Below are 17,045 nucleotides of genomic sequence, written 5' to 3' on the forward strand. Positions count from 1 at the left end.
AATCTGGGGGAAGAGATGGAGGGACATGAATCTGGGGGCAGAGATGGAGGGGACATGAATCTGGGGGAAGAGATGGAGGGACATGAATCTGGGGGAAGAGATGGAGGGACATGAATCTGGGGGCAGAGATGGAGGGGACATGAATCTGGGGGCAGAGATGGAGGGGACATGAAACTGGGGGCAGAGATGAAGGGGACATGAAACTGGGAGCAGAGATGGGAGACATGAATCTGGGGGCAGAGATGGGGGACATGAATCTGGGGGCAGAGATGGAGGGACATGAATCTGGGGGCAGAGATGTGGGGACATGAATCTGGGGCAGAGATGTGGGGACATGAATCTGGGGCAGAGATGGAAGAGGGATATGAAACTAGGGGCAGAGATGGAAGAGGGACATGAATCTGGGGGCAGAGATGGAGGGACATGAATCTGGGGGCAGAGATGGAGGGACATGAATCTGGGGGCAGAGATAGAAGAGGGACATGAATCTGGAGGCAGAGATGGAGAGGACATGAATCTGGGGGTTAGATGGGGTGTATATGAAGGGTGTATATGAAGCTGGGGGAGAGATAGAGGGGGGACATATAATTTACGGGTGACTGTAGGAGGATTATACTGTGTGCAGGCACATGAAAAATTAACGAGTGGGCGGAGTCAAGACAAAAGTGGGCGGGGCTAAATTTGCACGTTTTATCCCTCTTTCGGTTCTTCAAAAGTTGGGAGGTATGCTATTATGTGTGATGGAGTATAATACACCGGTGTATCTAAGCCTCCCCTATGGACACTATACAGCTGTATACTCCCATATCAGTATTATAGGATAATTGGCTCCATACACAGACTATGGGATATATATATATATATATACTATATACCTCGACCACAGGCGGTCTCCATGGAAACAGAGCGCTCTACATCACTCCGTCACGTGGCCTTATGGTCATGTGACACCTCCAACATCAAAAGACCAGGGAGTGGCGGAGAGCGGAACGTCTGGAGGCCGGAACGGAACTTCTGAGGGAGAGTTTCCGCTCGGGGGGAGATATTTAAGTGCACGAGGGCGGGGCAGAGCTGTGTTCTGATTGGTTAGGTGCAGGCGGAAGCGGCTGCTTGTTCTGGTTCGGGAGGTTCCGGTGCTGGATTGCTGTAGCACGATGGCGACTGATTCTTGGGCCCTGGCGGTGGACGAGCAGGAGGCGGCGGCTGAGTCGGTGAGAGGCCGGGGGTGGCGGGGCCGCTGTGCTGCCTGGTGTGTGGGGTTACGTTATCCTGTGACACCCTGGGGAGGCTGCAGTGCCGGGTCTACCGGAGCCATGTGGGGGTGCAGTGCCGGCCTGCTCAGCCCCCCTGGTCCTCCCATCACCCGGGCTCTGTGTACTGTGCACATCCTGTGCTCTCACCATAGGCTCCTGGGACTAGGGCAGGACTCGGCACTTCACTGTAGTAAAGACTTTCTTAAAAGCAATGTGAGGAAACCCCCCACACAAACTCCTTGCAGATGTTGTCCTAGGCAGGATTCGAACCCAGGACTCCAGGGCTGCAGTGCAAACCCCTGAGTCACTGTGCCCAGTTATGAGAAGTTATCTGCTATCTAAAGGCTAAGGGATAAATGTATTAGACCCTCGACTGCCATATTTGCCGGGGTGCTGATTCTTCCAGGGTGGAGCACCCTCCTTCCAAAACCTCTTTTAGATGCTATGACGTCTTTTAACGGTGGCATCTAAGGGGTTAAACAGCAATTTGCAGATTTCGTATGTTAGGAGCGGATGCCAGGTGGGGGATGTATGGCCGGTGCCTGAGCACGTGGGAGACCCTGCAAGTGATAGAAAAATAACTCCAGAGTTTTACAGGTTCTTTGAGACCCCCTCCCCAAAATTGAATCCTCCACTTGTGATACCTGAGAACTTCATCTTGCTGTAGCAGCCGATCTTTGTCCATGGTAGTCAGAACCTTTAAAGTGACCAGTCTGTTTGTATAATGGAAAGTTCTGCAGGTTTCCAATGTACTTTCTGTATCAGTGCCCCCTGGATTGCTAGATCTCTGCTTGCTGTCACTTATTGTCAGTCCATGGTCATGTGATCATTACACAGGTACACAACACAGTGATCTAACATCTGCATGAAGGAGCTGAGGTGTCGATTCAGAAAGTATCTATCTATCTATCTATCTCCTATCTATCTATCTATCTATCTATCTATCTCCTTCTCTCAATCACACACAAACACACTACCCTTATTAATGTCTGTTGCTTTCATCCATTCTAGGATAGCTGACAGTAAGGCCTTATTCACACGACTCACATTTTCTTGACAGATCTAAGGACCACTAAAAGCGGACAGACATGTCACTGTCACTTGTCTCAAAAAAAATAAAAAAATTAAAAAAAATTGACAATCCATTCCAGCTTTCTAGTTCTAATGGCATTGTCATCTGATTTGCATCAGTTTAACTGGCAGTGGAAAAAAAAATGAATTTAACTTGCCTGTTATTTTTTTTTTCACCTAACCTCGAGATCTATTTCTAACCAATGTCAATCAGTTTTACATGAATAAAAACAAAAAAGCCATAGGGGAGAAAGGAACAAAAAAAGTAGAAAGTGGCGGGAATCCAAATGACCAGGGGTAAAGAGTAGCAAAGACTATAATGAATGTGAGGCTCCGTTCCCACGGAGTAACGTGCCACGCATTCAGACACGTATACATGTGTCAGAGTGTGAGTGCTCATTACAGATCCCATTCACTTCAATGGATGTCGGCTCACGCACGCTACACATTGAAATCGATGGGTTAAAAAGCCTCCCATTGATTTCAATGTTTAGCGCCCGTAAGCCGGCAGACATTGAAGTGAATGGGATCTGTTTTGAGCGCTCACACTCTGACACGTGTCTGAATGCGCGGCGTGTTACTCCGTGGGAACGAAGCCTAACACTGGGGTGAAAGAAAGGGCCAACACCAGGTCAGCATCAGCACCCGAGGTACAACATAAGATCACTCACAAGCGCCTCCCTGTAAAAGCAGGACACTGTAATTGCAAACCAGCCTCAGTGGTGTGTGTTTTATTTTATTTTTTTATGTAAATTGTGAGCCCCATATAGGGATATACATAGAGGGATCACAATATACATTTTCCCTCTCAGTATGTCTTTGTAGATTGGGAGGAAATCCACGCAAACACGGGAAGAACATACAAACTCCTTACAGATGTTGTTCCTGGTGGGATTCAAACCCAGGACTCCAGCACTGCAAGACTGCAGTGCTAAACACTCAACCACTGTGTTGCCCCAGCCTCAGTGTATTCTTTCCTCTCTGCTCCTCCACCCATGTAATGTGGAGCAACCAGTACATGTAGGATAGGTAATGTGGTGGTACCAATGCGTCAAGAATAGCTTATAAAAGCCAATCGATGAGTATCACAAGGATGGAAAGAAGCTGTTCATAGGCCAACCATGAAAGAGGTGTGGACCACTGCATTTGCGTATCACGTGTTACATCTTTCTACATTGGGCGTCACTTGATCTCCAGCTGATATACCAGGTGGCAGTCTACTAGCAGCTCTGTATTAAAGGGGTGGTCCCATCTCAAGGATCCTATCTATATTGGTAGCTTATGTCAATTGAAGACTTTTTCTAAATATACTTTAGAAATTCTGCTATGTTTGCCTGCTATGTGAACTTATTCCTCCCATTGTTTACACAGCGTTTCCATAACTATGGACCTTTGTGATAGGACAAGTGATGTCACTCGCTCAGTGCTAGCAGGACAATCAGTTCAGCTAGTTGCAGTTTGCTGATAGTCTGTCATTTCTTATAGGTAAACACGCTGATAACACAAAGTCCTTCTCTAGAAGCATGTACATATTATCTCATCTGCATAAGTATTGTGATACTTCATAGTCTTGTTCAGCAAGCTGAGGAGGGAACACAAGACATGAGAAGAGACAGCAGGTAAAACTGAAACAGTAAGATGGGGAGAACCCCCTTTAGGTTAAAGAGGACCTTTCACCATATCCGGGCACAGGCAGTTCTATATACTGCCAGAAAGCTGACAGTGCGCTGAGTTCAGCGCACTGTCGGCTTTCCCGATCTGTGCCCGGTGTGAAGAGCTTACGGCCCGGTACCGTAGCTCTTCTATGGTCAGAAGGGCGTTTCTGACCATTAGCCAGAGACGTCCTTCTGCCTCGCGGCGCCAATCGCGCTGTGCTGTGGAGCCGGGAGGAACGCCCCCTCCCTCTGCTCACACAGCTCGTCCGTAGACCAGCATTATCAGGAGAGGGAGGGGGCGTTCCTCCCGGCTCCACAGCACAGCGCGATAGGCGCCGCGAGGCAGAAGGAACGTCTCTGGCTAATGGTCAGAAACGCCCTTCTGACTGTAAAGCGCTACGGTACCGGGACCGATAGCGCTTTACACCGGGCACGGATCGGGAAAGCCGACAGTGCGCTGAATTCAGCGCACTGTCAGCTTTCTGGCAGTATATAACACTGCCTGTGCCCAGATATGGTGAAAGGTCCTCTTTAAGGCCTCACATTGCGGAAACACAGCTTTTTTTTTGTTGCAGTTTTTTTAGGCAAACCCCAGAATGTCTGCAAAAGGAATAAGAAATATATAAGAAGTTCTTATACATCTACCTTCTGCTTAATCCGCTCCTGGCTCTGGCTCAAAAAACTGCAACAAAATCTGCAACAAAAAAAGTTGCATTTCTGCAACAAGGGTCCTCAGCCTTAAGTTTCCCTGGCTGTCAGCAGTGACATCCCATTTGTGGTAGGGGGCTACTGCAACCATACACAGGCCTTGTCACGTATGAATGTGGCCTGTAGTCACCTGGTACAAACAGCCTGGAGGTAAAGCACTGGAGTTGGGTGTAAAGATGGAATATCCTATATGGCTGCTGCAGTTAGCCTGCTTTTCCTGGATAGAAGACTGTTCACATGGCTGTTCACCAGCTCTGACCCACAACACACAATCCTACGTGTCACTAATGTACATCGCTTTATGGAACCTTGTCTTATACCGTATTAGGGCTTGATGATATATTCCAATATCCTGCGTCCAAAATATTAGAGGACAGACAGCAGAGCGACGTTACTGAAGGTTGTGCAGGACTTGCATATACAGATGTCCAGTCCTCCAGGAATTGTCGAATTTTTCTATATGGTTACAGTTATGGTTGAAAAGACTAATCTCCATCAAGTTCTTCCAAATATTGCATCTTTACACCAGGTTCATACTAGCGTTGACCTATCCATTGGACCAGAACAACGGACAGGCATACTGCTGTAATAGCAGTTACACGAGGGGCCTGGCCGACTCCATTTACTGTAATGGGGTCTGTCAGCAGAGGAGAAAAGTCTTACATTCAGGACACCCCCACTTCTCATTGGAAAATGCTAGGCTGTATGTGGGTGGGGGGGGTCTGTAGCTGCAGCTGTATATAAGTATATCTTTATCCAACTTTATTTTCATCCAGTGATCTCCGCTGATGGAACTACAACCTTGGTGTCATAAAAAGATCAGAATCTCCCCATTTCTATGACACCAGGAGCGAGTTTCTGTTTAATGATGCCTGAGAGATAATTAAGTGCCCCCCCCCCCTCCCACAATATGATTACACACCATCCCATATACAGTAAGAATCAGGGGACAGATATCATTGGGGAATAAAAGATTGCAGGATTCACAGAAAGGAGACCAAAATGCTGAATACAGTACTACAAGGTTTATTAATGATAGAAGATGAAGTTGTTGCGGAGCAGGAAGATATTGCTGGTTATGAGTTCGGTCCAGGGTCTTGGCGGTCTGGTCGCTCCCTACAGTCTGTGACTTGGATCTGCTTCTGCCTGTCACGTACGTCTCATGAACAGCAGGTATATTGTATGGAGCGGCCGCAGTGAATGGCGCGTTCATCCCTGAAGTACAGTCACGCTCTGCCTTTCCTATCCCTGAGGACCGTCCTCTGTATAGAAGGTTTTCATGCGTTTGTGGCAAGGAAGTCAAATGGCCTACAGTGCTGGGGAATGTGAAGGCGGACTAGAAGAGTGAGATCTACACAGGGATAGTATATACACATTATGGGATCATTTCCTCTGTTATTAAAGCCTGAGTGACGTGTAATACTCCTCACAGCTGAGGGTTTGTTGTAATGTAGACGTCTCTCGTGATTCACTGTAGAACCCCATGGGACTGGGAGACGTTGCTGTTACTTAGGGCCAACAGTGGTGACTTTATTAGGCTTAGGTTTCTCTGTCCTACTCCACCCAGAACAGGGCGTAGAACAAGGTCACATCTACGCCTGTCTGTATATGAGGTGGTTTGTCAGATGTATTGCAGTCCTGGAGACTCTGTCAGTACAACCAGCCGTCCGCATAGATCTGGTATGGATACTTATAGTCCGTGGGACATGGAGGAAGATCAAAGAATGTTTATAGACCTGTTATATGAACGTGATTCTGTTTAAAGGGATTCTACCACTAAAACACTGGTTTTTCTGCTTTAGACGTTGGAATAGCCTTTAGAAATACTATTCGTCTCTTACCTTTAGATGTTATCTCCGCCGTGCCGTTCCTTAGAAATACTGGTTTTTACCGGTATGTTAATGAGTTCTCTGCAGCAATGAGGGCGGGCCCCAGCGCTCAGACGGCGATGGGGGCGTCCCCACTGCTGCCAGAGAACCCGCTCCAGCGACACCTTCTTCTTCAGCTGCATCCTCTCCTTCTCTGTCGTCTTCCTACTTCGTCAGCTCTGACGCCTGCGCAGTCTTGCCTTGCGGCCTCAAAAATATGGCTGGCATGCGCACTTGGCTCTACCAGTGTCTCACGGCAGAGCCGACTGTGCAGGCGACAAAGAAAGAAGACAACAGAAAAGGGGAGAATGCAGCTGAAGAAGGAGGCATCGCTGGGGTGGATTCTCGTGCAGCAGTGGTCCCCACATGGTCCCGCCCCCATCACCGTTTGAGTGCTGGGGCCCTCCTTCATTGCTGCAGAGAACTCCTTAGCATACCGGTAAAAAACGGTATTTCTAAGGAACGGCGCGGGGGAGACCACGTCTAAAGGTAAGAGACGAATAGCCTTTCTAAAGGCTATTCCGACGTCTAAAGTACAGAACAGCGTTCTAGTGGTAGAATCCCTTTAAATGAGTCAGTTCTCTGTTTTCTCTTCGATTCTCAGCCTTACCTTTTCTTCCTTTATCCCCTCAGCTAACCAAACTGCAGCTGAAAGAAGATAAAGTTGATGCACTGAAACCCGAGAGTAACGGTGAGTTTGAGGTCATCCACTCTCAGATCCTTGGCTGTGAATCTCATGTCCCGCTGCTTCCTTGGCCTACGTCTTGGGGTGAAACTACAGACAGAGCTGTAACTTAACTGTCCTGGGCCCGATGCAATATCTGTAATTGAACCACACTTGCCATATAATACTGATGTCTTGTGATGTAGAGGTTTCTGGTCTCCTGAAGCTACTGCAACTTCTGCATCCCCTGTAGCTATACCTCTGGCTTCCAGCATGTCCTAACCGTTGTCTAAGGCTGAATTCACATGGGGTATTTTTGTCAGGATTTTGAGGCCGTATCCGCCTCAAAATCCTGACCAAAAAGATGGCTTCCATTGAAATCAATGGGAGCCGGTCAGTTCCTTTTTCTGGTTCGCCTTACAAGTCCGTCTGAAGACACTCCCTCCTCCCGACTAGGCCTATTCATTTGGGCCTAATCTGTAGCAGAGTGCACGACTATATGCTGGTGCACTGCATCGGCATCCAGTCACAGCTACCCGTATTTTGGACCGGAACCTGAGGTGGCCTCCGTCTCAGGCTCCAGACCAAAAGACCCCATGTGAACCCGGCCTAAAGGTGGCTTGCCATTAAGGGAGTGTCCCAGCCCTTCAACAGTAGATATTTGGGGCAAGGGATCAGGCCTGTTGGCTCTTACCATGCCTGATCTTTTGTTTCTACAGGAGATAAGGTGACAACAGAACGGTCTTGGGCAATTTGTTTCCCTCTTACCACTGCAAATAACTGACTGAATTTTCCGATTGAAAGAATTCCACACTTGCCATCAGGAATTTTCTACCTTCACTTCAATGGACGTTACCAGGCAGAATCCATCTGAAGATTGAGCATGACGTGGTTTTTTTCCATTGATATAAGTGGAGAACTTGGAGCTGACTCTTGAGGCAGAATCTACCTCAAATTTGGCACCAAATTCTGCCATGGGAACATATCCTTAGGTTGGAATAACAGATGCAGTTTTATTTTTATATTTGATTCGGTTACTGGTAGAAAGCTTTGCCGATACATGCCCTGGTCCCAGAGATATCATCTGTGTTATTTTTGGCACAGACGTCCCTCCACTGTGAGAAGGACGGGCCTTACTGCCTAGTGACATTACTGGGCTTTGAGGAATGCCCCCTCTTACAGTACAAGGCTATGGAAGAGTACTGGCAGGGCGGTGGTCTCCAAAGTGATGGCTGATCTGTAAGGCTCCGATATCTCCAGTACCAGGGAACGTGCTGACGGTTCACTGAATTATCACCCATTGTCTATGGTCAAGTAGAGACCCCGCTGCCATTTACGAAGGAGAGCGTTGGCCACACCTTGGCCATGGGATGGAGTGAATGGTGGATTATTCTCTTGCTCATGGCCTCTCCGTTCTGATTTATTCTAGGCACTGTTCCTGTGGACAATGAAGCACCTGAGAAGACTGACAATGAAGATAAATCTGAAGAGGATGATAAAGGTGAGCTACCAGGTCCAGACACTGTAGTTCATGACGGCCATTGGTGGGGATGTAGGTGGGATTACACATATTATGGCTGCGGTTTTGGATATGTGCTTCACCTGTACGGACATCATTGCTCAACATATCTGGCCATGCAGCACACTATTGCTACCAAGCCCAGCTTTGGGCTGCATTTACAGGAGTCTTCTCTGTTAAAATGTCTGTGTGTGAAGCATTTCCCAAACTCTATGGGATGATGTTTTGGTGAGCTAAACGGACGGAGCTCTGTCATACTGCACAGGCAGCCTTACTGTATTGACTGTCGCTGTCCCCTTCTGACTTCTGTGGACTCCTAATGCCAAAAATTTATAAAAGGGTTGTCCAAATTTTGGACGTGTATGCATGTATGCCAAATTTTGGACAACCCATAATGGCCTCGTTCTAAAGCTTTGCCACGGTCAGGCATAACCCATAGGCAGTGGAAGTCTGAATGGCACAATAGATAAATGTCTCCATGCCATCATGGCTTACTTGCATCTGAGCTACTGGCATTTGAGGCGACTTCACTCTGACACTGTATACTGCGTATATACTCTGCCACCCACCTGCACAACACTGTATACTGTGTATATACTCTACCACGCACCTGCACTACACTAACTTTATTTATTGTTTCCTCCTCAGAGGATAAAGCAGCTCAGTCTCTGCTCAATAAGCTCATACGGAATAACCTGGTCAATACAACAAACCAAGTGGAGGTTCTGCAGCGTGACCCAAATTCACCCCTGTATTCTGTCAAGTCCTTCGAAGAGCTGAGGCTGTAAGTGCTGTCATGCTGCTGAAAAAATGGAGGGATCCTAACTACTTGGTTTTGTCTGTTACTGGGACTTGAAGCTTTGCAACAGCTGGAGACACACAAGTTGCTAACAGTTGGTTTAGGCTGAGTTCAGACGGAGTATTTTTGATCGGAATTTAACGTGGAGGCTGCCTCATGTTCTGGTCCAAAATACAGGGCAGCCACAACTGGATGCCGTGCATCAGCATCCAGTCATGGCACTACAATCCGGATTAAGCCCAAATTAAAGGGCCTAGTTGAAAGTGTGTTCAGGCTGATTTGCGAGGCACAATCCGCCTGAAGAATGAGCATGTCCGTTCTTTTTTATGGGAGACGGAACAAACTGCTCCCAGAAAAAAGAAACGACCGGCTCCCATTGGATAGGATATAAGATGCAGTTCGGTGGGAGTCCCAGTGCTGGGACACATAGCACCTGAATGGAGCAGCAGTCACACAGGAGCATTTCTATGGGATTGTACTATGAAGCCTGCCTGCTTCATAGTACAGGTTACTCCCAAATAAGTGTTTAAAGAGAATCTATCAGGATGATTTGGGGTTTAGTGTCCCATATAGCCTTGTTATAACGTAAACCATGGCCACTTTAAAATAAAAAGCTTAATACTCCAACTATTGGCCGTGCTCCTGGCACAGTTCAGTGAATCCAGGACCTCCGATGCATGCACAATGAACCTGGGGTGTACGTCAATGAAGAACAGCACAGATGCTAGAGATGTCAATGTAACCTCTAGGTAAATCTTATAATATATTTAATGCAGTAGTGAATTGCATTATAACAGGGATTCAAGACACTAATCATCTAGTCCAGGGGTAGAGAACGTACGGCTCTCCAGCTGTTGCAAAACTACAATTCCCAGCATGCATACTTGCTCTGCTGTTCTTGGAACTCCCATGGAAGTGAATGGAGCATGCTGGGAGTTGTAGTTTCACAGCAGCTGGAGAGCCGAAGGTTCCCTACCCCTGATCTAGTCCATAAGGACCTGTGGGTGGGGTGGTGCTGCAGATCCCTTTAAATTACAATCTATTCTGCCAGCCCTCCTAGTACATGGGAGAGGGGACAATTGTGCCAGTTCCGTTCTTGTGATCCAGAGGCCAAACCAGCCCTGAAATCCATGAATTTCCCCAAATAGAACCAACAAGGAAATAAGCATTGAAATCCCCCTTTAAATATTTGCTTTGGTCCTGGGGACTCCCGATTTCAAGTTACCAGGGCTTGCATTAGTCCAGCCATTATTAGGTTTTATACAATGCAGTGAGACATTGACCCCCGCAGTGTTATCAGATACATTAAGATCTTTCCCTGGTATTATTGTGCCTGTGTTTCTGGCCGCCGTCTTTCCTGTGCAGCCACTGCGAAGGAGCAGCGCTAATTACATTACCGAGCCAAATCTCTCGCCTCTGTCTCCACAGCAACTAGCTCCAAAGGAGACCCCCCACCCCTGCACGGAGGCTCCTGGGCCTGTAATAGCTTATTCCCTGCTCTTTAATGACTGGCGTCAGGCCTCCCGAGCAGATGTGCTTCCTGCGCGCTATATAAACTTGATATCATTTTATTAGCGCAGAGATTAACGTAATGCATCCAATTTCTTTTGCCTGTAGTTTTATAGCTAAAATGAAGCAACTAAATAAAATTATTCCAAATGAGATATTCATATATTGCTATGAGCCAATGGAGAAGTTTTTATGTTGCACGAGGACTGGGTTATTTCTATGGAGGAGGGTAGTGGATGTCTTATGTTACTATTGACGGTCTGTCTTGGCATTTATAGAACAAACCTCCCTGTTGTCTCTGCTCTGTGTTGTTCTGGCTTTTGACATGTTTTTCTTTTTTTTTTTTCTTTTTTCTTTTTTTTTTTTTCAGGAAGCCCCAACTTCTGCAAGGAGTTTATGCCATGGGATTTAACAGACCTTCAAAAATCCAGGAAAATGCATTGCCAATGATGCTGGCAGAGCCGTAAGTATCTGATCTGCTGGAATGTGTGCAATGTTCTCCACCTGATGTTCACACCAAGAACACTGATGTTCTGATTCCATGTCTCACAGGCCCCAAAATCTGATAGCTCAGTCACAATCCGGCACAGGGAAAACTGCTGCCTTTGTTCTGGCTATGCTGTCTAGGGTCAACCCTGCAAATAGATATCCACAGGTGAGTGTGAAAAGATATTACATTACTGATCCTGATCCGGAGTTACATCCTGTATTATACTCCAGAGCTGTACTCACTATTCTGCTGGTACAGTCACTGTGTACATACATTACATTACTTATCCTGTACTGATCCTGAGTTACATCCTGTATTATACTCCAGAGCTGCACTCACTATTCTGCTGGTGCAGTCACTGTGTACATACATTACATTACTTATCCTGTACTGATCCTTAGTTACATCCTGTATTATACTCCAGAGCTGCACTCACTATTCTGCTGGTACAGTCACTGTGTACATACATTACATTACTTATCCTGTACTGATCCTGAGTTACATCCTGTATTATACTCCAGAGCTGCGCTCACTATTCTGCTGGTGCAGTCACTGTGTACATACATTACATTACTGATCCTGAGTATTACACTCCAGAGCAGTCCCTTCTTTCTGGCTTTACACCCATTACTCAGTTGTTTGGCCTTCTTGCTCACATGAGGTCACTTGGTCATTCATCCTGTGTTCTTTCGTCAGTGCCTGTGCCTTTCTCCCACGTATGAGCTCGCCCTGCAAACTGGAAAAGTCATTGAACAGATGGGCAACTTCTACCCAGAGCTGAAATTGGCCTATGCTGTACGAGGAAACAAATGTAAGTGATCCCTGTAAATGGCGTTACTTGTGCATATCCTTATCTGGGGCACTAGTACCTATGTGGCAGAGTTCGGACCATATAGTAGATGTTACTTAGATGCTGCTTTTACATGCTTATCCTACATCTGTCGTATGGGAAACCTGAGTGTCTCGTTTTATGAAGGTATCTGATCCCATAACGCCTTGCACATCATCTTCCCACTAAACATGTTTCTATATAGTCGCCTGTCACTAGTTCGTTCCACTCAAGTCCCAAACAGGGATAAGACTCGTTGCAATGGTCACTGAAGGAAACAATCCCCTTGATTACAAAGCTTCTATTCACTCGTAGTCTTCATTCATGAGAAGTTGTGGATTATTATTGGGGGTGTGCTTTAAATTAAGATGGGGGGTGGGCAGTCACATGACTGCAATGTACTGAAGTGCAGGGGATCAGTGATCAAGACTATGGATGTTCAAGTCCTCTAGAGGGACGGAAAAAGCTCAGAAGTCTATGGAGAGGTCATAACAGGCTTCAGCAGTTCCTGAATGACCTTTTTTTTTTTTTTTTTTTTTTTTTACCATCAGTAGTACAAAAAAAAAGTTAAGGGGATTAACCTCAATGCACGGCGCAGGCACTTGCCATATGTAGCACTTGTATAACCGATGTCGCCTTTCATACCCGTACAGTGGAGCGCGGGCAGAAGGTTGCAGAGCAGATTGTCATCGGGACACCAGGGACCGTGCTGGACTGGTGCTCTAAGCTGAGGTTCATTGATCCCAAGAAGATCAAAGTGTTTGTGTTGGATGAAGCAGATGTCATGATAGCCACCCAGGGACACCAGGACCAAAGCATCCGCATCCAGAGGTGAGTGCCGGGTAGGTCAGCGACGTTCCTGCTGTATCCGTATACATGGAGCTGATGAGACGTTGTGTCCTGCAGGATGCTGCCCAAGGACTGCCAGATGCTCCTCTTCTCCGCTACATTTGAAGACTCCGTCTGGAGATTTGCTCAGAAAGTCGTCCCCGAGCCCAACATCATTAAACTGAAGCGAGAAGAGGAGACTCTGGACACCATTAAACAGTACTACGTGCTCTGTAACAGCCGGGAGGAGAAGTTCCAGGCCCTGTGTAACATCTATGGCTCTATAACCATAGCGCAAGCCATGATCTTCTGCCATGTAAGTTCTGCTGCTTGGTGTGAGATGGGGACACTTATAGTACCAGTATGTTTAATACATGATGTTCATTACAGACCCGAAAAACGGCCTCTTGGCTTGCTGGAGAGTTATCTAAAGAAGGCCACCAGGTGGCGTTACTCAGCGGTGAGATGATGGTGGAGCAGAGGGCGGCTGTGATCGACCGATTCAGAGAAGGCAAAGAGAAGGTTCTTGTTACCACCAACGTGTGCGCCAGAGGTGGGTACAGCCGGGGTGACTGGGGTGTGGGATCTCGCAGTAAACCAAGGGGTGAATACTGTTGAATAGTAAGTGTGCCATCTGCAGTCTAGTGGTCCAATGTAGAATATAGTCAAGTGATCAGGGGAGGAAAATCTGCAATATCATTTATTAGCCTTAAAGGTGATGAGAAATTCAATTTCCCTTGCGTTCCCAGTAGCTGATGGGTACAGACCTCCATTCTGGTGCAATATAATAAATTCTTACCATATGCAGGCTGTAAGTGTTGAAAAGGATTTTTTTTTTTTTTAATGTAGATTGAGCCCCATATAGGGATCACAATGTACAGGGTTTTTTTCCCTTATCAGTATGTCTTTGTAGAATGGGAGGAAATCCTCACAAACATGGGGAGAACATACAAACTCCTTGCAGATGTTGTTCCTGGCGGATTCGAACCCAGAACTCCAGCGCTGCAGTGCTAACCACTGAGCCACCGTGTTGCCCCGACTTCAGGAATTTGAAGCTGAATTTTTCTGCTTGTCCAAATTCTGCATCAGCCAGGTGGAATTTTTTGCCTCCCATTCACTTGAATAGATGGAATTTGCCTGAATATTGAGCGGGATTCTTATTTTTAGGTAGTACAGGGGTGACTAGCATTCACCTCCAATGAAAATCAATCAATTTGGAGCTGATTTTTGTAGTGCAATCCGCCTCATTCAGTGCCAGATTCTACCATGTGAAGGTGCCTATTACTAAATCCAACAGAGCCAGATGTGCATGAGATTTGTCTTTGCACACTGCAAAACACAATGGGTTAACATGACGTTTAGATTTGGACTAGGGACTGATGTGTGTGACAGTCTTTGTACAATGCTGCACCTTACGTTGGTGCTATATAGTGGCTTGTCATGGTGGCGTGTTGTGTGCTGACCCGATCTGTCTTTCTCCAGGCATCGATGTGGAGCAAGTCTCGGTGGTGATCAACTTTGACCTTCCCGTAGACAAAGATGGAAATCCAGATAACGAAACGTATCTGCACAGAATCGGACGCACCGGGCGGTTTGGCAAGAGGGGCCTGGCGATCAACATGGTGGACAGCAAACACAGCATGAACATCCTAAGACAAATTGAGCAGCACTTCAGTAAGTGGGCATTGGATCCTCAAACGTGAAGGGGTCATGGGTTGACTATTTGGGGTTCTATAGGGTGCTGTGGGGTGACAGGTTTGTCCTGGAACGGCCTCAGCGACTCACCAGTCCTTTCTTTCTTAGATAAAACCATCGAGAAGTTGGATACAGACGACATCGATGAGATTGAGAAAATCAACAACTGAACAAACCTCCGGTCTCCTCCCAACTCCGCCAGGATCGGGGCACTCTGAAGACGTCACGTCAGACGCCGCCACCACCTGGGAAGGAGCTTCCGTGCGGGACGTGAAACCCGATGTTTTTAGCCTAGTGTTATAAAGAATTCTTAAACTTTCTTTCCTCATTTTCTGGACCAGGCTTTAACCCCTTCTCTGCTGTCAGGACTTTTGTTTTTCTTCCAGCATTGGGGTTCCTTTATGTAACCCGTTACCCGTTCACCCCACACAAGTCACTTGGGACTACGGCCGCCTTTGCAATGAGATTTTACATGTCCAGACCTGGCGTGAAGTGATGGCCGCCTCTATTGCTGTGCCTGTGCTGGGTAACCTGGAGAGACTTTCAGTTTTTGATCCAAATTTTATCATTTGTTTTATTTTGCACCTCCCTCGGTAGCGCTACCAGCTATTTATATATTAGTTTTTTGGGGGGGTTTCTATCATTTTGGTCTTAATTGCTTTGTTTTACTATCCAGCGACTCTCGTGGAAGTCTCAGCATTCCCTGGTAGATGGGCAAAGGCCTGTTGGGGATATAGTAGGATGCAGTGAGGTGCATGGTTGTCGCTGACTGTGCTAGTATGGCCGACACATGGCGTCTCCCATGAGGCTACATGGCCTTGTTGACTGGGTCACCCTGCGACTTTGTTCCTGAATGGAGTCTCCTCCTAGGCCGCCATGACAGATTGAACACTGCTTTGTGGTTGCAATGTCACTCCATTCACTAACATTACTGGAGGAGTCACAAGGGGTGACCCGGCAATCTCTGGTCTCCGTGTAGCCCCAAACGAAGTGTTCAGGGCACCCCTGTCCATTGTTCTTGGGTCTGCTCCTCTGTTTGCAGGTTGAGATCCATGAATTACCCAGATCGCCTTTCATACCCATTTCTCCATCTCGCTGGATACCCATCCCCCACTTTCCTTTTTAGCATTTTGGTTTATATAACACAATTTGCTTCAGGACAGAAGCAGAAAATTCTTTTACCAAGTAAAATTTAAAGGCTAAATAAAAAAAAAGTGACAAATCTGTACCTAAAGTTTTAGGAAAATGGACGATTTTAATTAGGTGAGAAATTTGTAGGATGTTCTGCAGGAGCGATGCTCGTGCCGGGGAGGGATGGATTCCTGCTGCTCCGCCGTTTCCTTATGTTTGAATAAAGAATGTGTTGATACCGTACGGATGGCTGTTGCCTTCTATGTGTCACCCCTGGTGTCAGGGAGGGGGGAATTGTATAAAGGGGCAAGAGTTAACATGGCTGTACACAATGGATAGTTGGTCAGTCCTGCCAACATTGGCCTAAGGGAGGCTTCACATGGAGTAAACATACGTGTATTTTGCAAAAATACATGCGCGTTTACTCTGTGTGAAGGCTCCCTATTATGTATAGGGGGCTCTGACAGCAGGGCTCGGACAGGCAGCTGAATCTTAACATGCTAGAGAAGTCTGGCAGAATATCTGCACACTTGCAGCAGATCTCTAGGACCAAGTGACTGCCTATGTATATTTGGTTGTCTGACTTAAGGTCATTCTGCAAGTGGGTGGGTGGGACGGATCAGGTATGTTACACTTCAACATGTCTATTAAAGGTTAGGCAGCCAACATGAGGGGTGTGGCAGAAGGAATAACTACTGGCCTTGTGTGAAATGTAATGATCTGCTTTGGTGGTCTGCGGGATCAGTCATGTCTGATCAATATGGATGAGAGCCTGTTGGCAAATTGTTAGGCTTAGGGCCCATATTGTAGCAAAGTTGAACGCGTATATTACACAAAATTATACATAATATATGTGTGCAGGAGTGAACTGAGCAAAAGGGAGAAATATAAGAACTCCCTCTATACTTCCCATTCCTGTTGACGCCATTCTTGGCTTTGTCTCAAAAGACCATAGCAAAATCTGCGACAAAATCCACTTCTCTGCAACGTAGGCCTCAGCCTTAAAGGGATTCTATCATTCAGAAA

The 17,045-nt window shown here is 46.7% G+C and overlaps 1 protein-coding gene across 1 annotated transcript; it reads left to right on the forward strand.

Moving 5' to 3' along the window:
- Window positions 1-1,096: 1,096 nt before the first annotated feature.
- On the forward strand, window positions 1,097-16,262 carry LOC142208979 (ATP-dependent RNA helicase DDX19B). Its single transcript, XM_075277898.1, has 12 exons — window positions 1,097-1,211; window positions 7,189-7,246; window positions 8,649-8,720; window positions 9,387-9,522; window positions 11,417-11,509; window positions 11,599-11,701; window positions 12,233-12,347; window positions 13,019-13,196; window positions 13,272-13,509; window positions 13,584-13,746; window positions 14,676-14,867; window positions 14,997-16,262. The coding sequence occupies exons 1-12, from the start codon at window positions 1,155-1,157 to the stop codon at window positions 15,056-15,058; spliced, it is 1,467 nt and encodes a 488-aa protein (XP_075133999.1). The 5' UTR covers window positions 1,097-1,154; the 3' UTR covers window positions 15,059-16,262.
- The last annotated feature ends 783 nt before the right edge of the window (window positions 16,263-17,045 follow it).

The sequence above is a fragment of the Leptodactylus fuscus genome, chromosome 6 (assembly GCF_031893055.1).
Source record: "Leptodactylus fuscus isolate aLepFus1 chromosome 6, aLepFus1.hap2, whole genome shotgun sequence".
Lineage (NCBI taxonomy): Eukaryota > Metazoa > Chordata > Amphibia > Anura > Leptodactylidae > Leptodactylus > Leptodactylus fuscus.